The sequence below is a fragment of the Culex quinquefasciatus genome, chromosome 2 (assembly GCF_015732765.1).
Source record: "Culex quinquefasciatus strain JHB chromosome 2, VPISU_Cqui_1.0_pri_paternal, whole genome shotgun sequence".
Classification (NCBI taxonomy): domain Eukaryota; kingdom Metazoa; phylum Arthropoda; class Insecta; order Diptera; family Culicidae; genus Culex; species Culex quinquefasciatus.
In genome coordinates this window covers 52,808,470-52,815,789 of record NC_051862.1, presented here as the reverse complement: position 1 = coordinate 52,815,789, position 7,320 = coordinate 52,808,470, and the positions used below count along the sequence as shown (strand labels likewise).

General features: G+C 42.4%; 2 protein-coding genes across 2 annotated transcripts; one reads left to right on the top strand and one right to left on the bottom strand.

Moving 5' to 3' along the window:
- Positions 1-226: 226 nt before the first annotated feature.
- LOC6035689 lies at positions 227-1,711 on the bottom strand. Its single transcript, XM_038254929.1, has 6 exons — positions 1,564-1,711; positions 1,369-1,508; positions 1,117-1,304; positions 945-1,057; positions 501-888; positions 227-440 (listed from the first exon to the last, which is right to left on the bottom strand). Exons 1-6 carry the CDS (start codon positions 1,613-1,615, stop codon positions 260-262), a joined length of 1,062 nt encoding a protein of 353 aa, XP_038110857.1. The 5' UTR covers positions 1,616-1,711; the 3' UTR covers positions 227-259.
- A 915-nt stretch (positions 1,712-2,626) lies between these two features.
- Positions 2,627-4,107, top strand: LOC6035688 (general transcription factor IIH subunit 2). The gene is made up of 3 exons (XM_001845770.2): positions 2,627-2,674; positions 2,738-2,821; positions 2,881-4,107. The coding sequence occupies exons 2-3, from the start codon at positions 2,763-2,765 to the stop codon at positions 4,055-4,057; spliced, it is 1,236 nt and encodes a 411-aa protein (XP_001845822.1). The 5' UTR covers positions 2,627-2,674; positions 2,738-2,762; the 3' UTR covers positions 4,058-4,107.
- Positions 4,108-7,320: the final 3,213 nt, after the last annotated feature.

Sequence of the window (7,320 nt, the reverse complement as noted above, 5' to 3'; positions counted from 1 at the left end):
TCTCTTACCCCACCCACTCATCGCCGCACTGCACTGCATGTGACTAACCTGGATTGTCTGGGCAGTCCCACCAAAACTTATCAGTGCACTCATCTATCATCGTGCCCGGTTTAATCCCGGTTGGGGTTTGCGACAGGAGCTGAATAGAATTTGTCATAGATAAAACTAAGTCGATTGGTGCTTTACGGAATTTGCTCAATTGAGACTTGTAATTTATTTGTATAAGTTTTAGCAAATCAACTCAGAATTCGGAATAAGTTTAGAAGAACTCATCGATGGCGTCCCACGCATCCGTTGGCACCGATGGAGACATCAGCGAGTTCATAAGCACTTTGCAGCTCTTCAGCAGGGATCCGTCAGCGTCCCCTTCCTCGCGATCTTCCCGCGGTTCCGGATGAACTTCCACGTTGACCGCGTGAATCACCTTGCAGCAAGGACCGCTATAATTTTTCAAGATCTTTAACATTAACCAGTCGTCAAACAGAATCAGCTCAACTCACGGATAATCCGGCGAGTACTCCGTCTCGCTGTCACTGTCCACGTTCGGCGGCACCGACAGCGTCGTCACGTCCGACTTTCTGCGCTCCGAAGGTAGCGACCATTCCGGCGGATATTTCAGCTCGGGCGACTCGGGCGCGACGGGCAACTTGGGCGGGGACAGCGCGCTCTCGAACTGATAGTCGTCCAAAAAGATCGGGTTCAGATCGTTCGACGGCTGCCAATTCTCGTTGCGTAACTGCTCCTGGTGGCGTTCGGGATCGAGGATCGTCCATTCCTCGAATTCTGGCTCGCGCGGCTTCAGATTGATGTCCTGCATCGACTGCTCGATGGCCTGGCGAACGGCGCGCATTTCCTCAATGTCCATCGGCGGCTTGAACAGGTCTCGCTCTGTGAAAGCGTTGTGGAACTTATTGAAGGACAACAATTTAACCAAATTGACTTACTTTTAAGGAAGTTACGAAGTTTTCGATACTCTTCGTCTTCCTGTTTTTGCTGCTTTCTGGTTAGTCGTCTCGGTTCAGGTTGCTCCAACTGGTGCGCGTAATTTCGTGGAACTCTATTAAAAATTGATTAAATATATAAGCCTAACCCTCCGCCCGATGATCCAAATCATACCTATTTCTCAAACTGCGTCCATTTCCTCTGTTTTGAGACTGATTCACGTTATTTTCCACGGTCGTTTGTTGTTTCCACCCCTGATCCACGTTCAGCGGGTCCTCATCCAGGACCACCGAAACTTCCGGAAGGCACTCGCACTCCTTCAGTTTATTCTTGTGATTTTCAAACAGTTTTTTAACGATATCCTAGAAGAACAAAAATGTGTGTTCAATATTTTCAACAACAAATAAAAAACCTTCAATTAATTACAATAGTGTCGTTTTCGGGAGGGGCAGCTGCGCCAACCACTTCCGTTTTCTGCTCCGGAGCTTCCGGTTCGACCTTCTCGAGCGCAATGCACAGCGTTCGCATCTCTTCGATTTGCATTCGAGGCTCGTAGATGTTGTTAGCTTGAAGAGGGGAAAAAGGATAAACTTGATTCGAGGAGAGATTCGTGAAATTTACCTTCCAACACCTGTTGAAGCGTTTGGTACTCGTCTATGTCGTCGTCGGCCATTTCGTTTGGCGCTTCGTTTGATGTTCACAGGAAATTCTTTGGGATTATCTGGAACTTCGCGCACGCTTCTTGTCCGGTTCTGATGGATAATTTTTATTTTCAGCTAAACAAAATGTCATAACATTCGTGCACGTTCTCAAAAAACTACTCAATTTTTAGGACAGATTTTAAAGGTTACCTTAATTTGTGTTCAAAAATATTCTTAAATTCTCAAATTCTCAAAATTCTCAAATTCTCAAAATTCTCAAATTCTCAAAATTCTCAAATTCTCAAAATTCTTAAAATTCTCAAAATTCTCAAAATTCTCAAAATTTATCAAAATTCTCAAAATTGTCAAAATTGTCAAAATTCTCAAAATTCTTAAATTCTCAAAATTCTCAAAATTCTTAAAATTCTCAAAATTCTCAAAATTTATCAAAATTCTCAAAATTCTCAAAATTTTTCAAAATTCTCAAAATTGTCAAAATTCTCAAAATTCTTAAATTCTTAAATTTTTAAATTCTTAAATTCTTAAATTCTTAAATTCTTAAATTCTTAAATTCTTAAATTCTTAAATTCTTAAATTCTTAAATTCTTAAATTCTTAAATTCTTAAATTCTTAAATTCTTAAATTCTTAAATTCTTAAATTCTTAAATTCTTAAATTCTTAAATTCTTAAATTCTTAAATTCTTAAATTCTTAAATTCTTAAATTCTTAAATTCTTAAATTCTTAAATTCTTAAATTCTTAAATTCTTAAATTCTTAAATTCTTAAATTCTTAAATTCTTAAATTCTTAAATTCTTAAATTCTTAAGTTCTTTTTTTTATTAACTTTTAAATTTCAAAAATATTATATTGTGAATTCGAAATGATAAATTGTAAAATTTAGTTCAATATGGGTTACTTTTACAGATGAATTTGCTGAACTTTAACAAACGTGTTCAAGCTTGAAGAATTCGCATCAGCACGCACAGCTCTACCCAAAATGCGCCACAAGGATTTAGAGTTGTTTTGATTTTTTGCCAGCGAAACGTCAAATTTGTCATCATCAAAACTTGCAATCGGTTTTAGTGCTTCTGGTATTTTTTTTTTTAATTTTAATTTTTTTTAGAGATTTAAACAATTTTTCAATTCGGTTGCAGAATTGTTCAATTTAAAGAGGACAGCATGGCAGACGACGAGGATCCAAAGGAGTACCGCTGGGAAACCGGCTACGAGAAAACATGGTAATTTGGTTGTTTATTTGTTAGGAGGGCCTTTTGGTTTACGGCTTCGTTACTTCCAGGGAAGCAATCAAGGAAGATGACGACGGTCTGGTCGAGGGTTCGATCGCCGAAATCATCCAGAAGGCCAAACGCAAGCGGCAAGCGATGAAAAAGGGCTTCAGCAAGCTCGGCATGATGCGCCACTTGTACGTGATTCTGGACTGCTCGGAGGCCATGTCCGTTCCGGATCTGAAGCCAACGCGGCTGCTGTGCACGCTCAAGCTGCTGGAGATCTTCATCGAGGAGTTCTTCGACCAGAATCCGATTTCCCAGCTTGGGGTGATCGCTATGAAGGCCAAGCGGGCGGAGAAGATTACGGAGCTGGGCGGAAGTTGCCGGAAACACATCAAGGCCGTTGGCAACTTGAACAAGCTGAACCTGACCGGGGAACCGTCGCTGCAGAACGGGCTGGAGTTGGCATTGAAGACGCTGAAGATGGTTCCTTCGCACGCGAGCCGGGAGATTCTGGTCGTGATGGGCAGTTTGACCACGTGCGATCCAACGGACATTCACATCACGATTGACGCGCTCAAATCGGAAGGAATTCGTTGTTCGGTGGTTAGTTTGTCGGCGGAGATTCGCGTCTGCAAGTTCCTTTGCACGGAAACCGGAGGAGTTTACGGGGCCGTCCTAGACGATTCCCATTTCAAGGATCAGTTGTTGCAGCACATTGATCCGCCGCAGGCCGGCAATCAGCAGGAATTCTCCATGATCAAGATGGGCTTCCCGCACGGAAAAACTGAAGAGGGAAAAGATCCGCCACTAACCATGTGCATGTGCCACATTGACAGCACCGACGAACCGTCCAAACTGACCTCCGGCGGATATCACTGTCCACAGTGCTACAGCAAGTACTGCGAACTTCCGGTGGAATGCACGGCCTGCGGTCTGACACTAGCCTCCGCACCGCATCTGGCCCGCTCGTACCATCATCTGTTCCCAGTGCCCCACTACCAGGAACTCCCGTTCCAGCAGCAAGCCACCAATTGCTACGGCTGTCAGAAACTGTTCGGTGAGACCACCGATAAAACCATTTACCAGTGCGCCACCTGTCGGCAGTTCTTCTGCATCGACTGCGATATCTTCGTGCACGAGACCATGCACTCGTGCGTGGGCTGTACGACGATTCCGGCTTCGGTGCAGGCGCTGCACGCCCGGAAGCCGGTTCCGCCGCCGCACAGTATGTCGTTGTTGTAGTTTGGCTGAAGCTTCTTTCAGGTTAAAATAAAATTCATAAAATGGTAAAATATCTAGTTAATCGTTTTTTTTTTCTGAAGTATTAATGTGTTCAGTTTCTAGTTTCTTGCAACACAAAATTAACAATCCGTAAGCCTCGTCTCAAGCATTTGTTATATTATTTATATAATTTAGCATTTATATTATTGTCCTATTTCTTTCGGTTTTGTTTTTGGCATTACCATTGTTTACTTTTTTGTGAAAACCGAATCTACTTACAAAAGAGTATGGTCAAGGCGATATTAGACTAGGTATGATAAACTAACTCGCACTTTTACGCTAACCTGTTTGCGACAAGTTCGCAAAAAAAAACAAAATGAATGCAGGCGAGTTTGTTTATTTGTCATAGTCTAATCGAGAAATTAAAAGTGAGAGTGTGTGCGTGCAACATGGAGTTAAACTTTTTGAAAAGCCTTGGTAAGCTTCACAGCAACTGCACAGAAAGTTTAACTCCATGTTGCGATTTGACAGCTCGATACCTTCTTCAGAATTCAACGAATGTCATGGGCAATCAAGTGTAACTGTGTAAGTGAATTAACCCATTTTAAATACCGTATTTAATACCTATTTACTCCTTCCTGGGTAGATTCTGTTAAACGAAAACATAGTGATTTAGAGCATAGACTAATTATATATAGATATGCCACTCCCCTGTTGGGGCTGGTGACACTACCGCCACGCCAAAATTGCACCTGGTGGCAATTCACAGGTACTAATTTTGGATATTTCCGAAGGGAACATTTTTTTTCTCCCCAGTTTTTGTTCAGAGGGTTCTAAATATCATAGCAACCTGCCTGCTATTTCGAAACTTTGTTGACATTGATATGTCAAATTCGAGAGTTTGCTCGCTCGAATATTCCGGTGAGCCGTTTGTTTAAATTCCTGCTAAATGTCTGTTCCGGAAGTCGCTTATCCCGAAGAAGCAAGCAACAGTTACCGTTCCAATTGCTGCCAATGAATCCGTGTGAGCCGTGTATGCAGATCAGGCAGGTGGGTGAGGAGAAAACTCAACAAAAAAAAGGTGCAGTGGTAATGCTACAGGCATAACCATCATGACGAAGAACTTCGGACACAAAAGTTAATGATTTTTTTTATAGTTTTATTATTTGCGTTTCTTGGCCACAAAATCAATCACGAAACGGTTATTTCTTAAGATCTATTTATTTCTGCTTTAAGATCTTATGGTATTTCTGCTCTAAGATCTTGTGGTATTTTGACGTTGGATAACGTCTAAAGTTTTGAAACGCTTCACAGCTAATCGTAATGTCTAGATTTTCGTGCCAGTTGATTTGAAATCATTTCATCAATTAAGCTTTTGGCATTGAACAATTTTTTAGAAATATTTTGAAATAATAAAAACCCATTATCAGGACTCCAATTCATTACAGAGAGCCAGTCTGAACCATGTGTTAAAGATTTTCTTTGCGTCACAACAAATTTGAATCACATTAAACGATTTATTCCCACACATTACAAGACTTTTTTCTCATTTTGACGTTTCTACGGCGTTCTCTCTGCCTTCCTACAGCATTTGCCACCTAGATTTCTTCGTTCCACGAAATCCCAAAACGAAAATCTATTTCATTTGCGTACTCAAATCACTCTCGACAGTCTACGAGGAAGGGACGACACAGCGGCAACAAAGATAGCTGAAGGCGGAGAAGCATCGCGGCGAAGGGGCAGACCGAACCTGGAAGGGTTCAATGTTGTTCGCGATGGGGAAATGTTTTGGCAAGGCTCTTGCCAGCCATCGGCGACAGCCAAGTAAATTTCAACACCAAGCATTAAAAAGCCCTTTTTAGGGCTCAAATTGATTACGAAAGAGTTATTCTCAATTTCAATAATTTCGCAATTATCGATTTATTACCCCCAGCGATTTATTATTTATATTGCCAAAAAGTTCAAGATGGTATGTCAGAGACATAACTGAAAGACATAGGACCAAACATTTTGAATGAGTTTTTGGATTGCTAGTGAAATCTGGGATAAGATTATTGTTTTTTGTTTCATAGATTTATCGGCAAAATTGTCCTAAATGTTCCCCCAAGGTGAACTTTCCATGAGGGCACCGGCAACTCCAGGTTGTGGCCACTACTGTCGAAATGGCCATTTGAAGGTTCAATATCAAAACAATGAATTTTGATACCCATATTGCAACAACCCGTATATTTCGGTTAATGTTACCCTGGGCCCAAGAGGAACCTGCTTTGAGGGCACCGGCCACTCCAGGTTGTGGCCACTACTGTCGAAATGTCAATTTTAGTTCATTATCAAAAACCATGAATTTTGATACCCATATTGCCACAACTCGTATGGTTCTGTAAATGTCCCCCGGGCCCCGGGAGAACCTGCTTCGAGGGCACCAGCCAGTACAGGTTGTGGCCACTACTGCCGAAATGGCCATTTTCATGTTCAGTATCAAAAACCATGAATTTTGATACCCATATTGCCACAACTCATATGGTTCTGTAAATGTCCCCCCAGGCCCCGGGGGAACCTGCTTTGAGATCACCGGCCACTCCAGGTTTTGGCCACCACTGTCGAAATGGCCATTTTCATATTCAGTATCAAAAACCATAAATTTTGATACCCATATTGCCAAAACTCGTATGGTTCTGTAAATGTCCCCCCAGGCCCCGGGGGAACCTTCTTTGAGGGCGCACCGGCCACTCCAGGTTTTGGCCACCGCTGTCGAAATGGCCATTTTCATGTTCAGTATCAAAAACCATAAATTTTGATACCCATATTGCCAAAACTCGTATGGTTCTGTAAATGTCCCCCCAGGCCCCGGGGGAACCTTCTTTGAGGGCACCGGCCACTCCAGGTTTTGGCCACCACTGGCGAAAACAAAATCTTTGAACGAATTGGGGGAAGCTTCCTGGCTGACCCGGCTGTGCATCCCGGGGCCGTGACTAATTACACGAGCTCGTAGTAGATTCGTTGTACTAACCCATACAACAGGGCTACAACAATTTTCACACAGTCTACTAGGTTAAACGATTTTACTCCACTGCCTAAAAGTTGCCTCCGCTGGCGGTTTTGCTCGTCCCCGGGTGTATCCATGGCTTTCTACCTAAGGTACTCGCGATTGAGTGTGTAGTAGTGCGGTTGTCAAAATCGCTATCTCTGACTCTCTCACTCCACTGACACTGACATTGTTTATGTTTTGGTTTTCCTGGCACGGTCCATTGTTCTTTTGTTATTGTTTTGGTTTTAGTGGCACG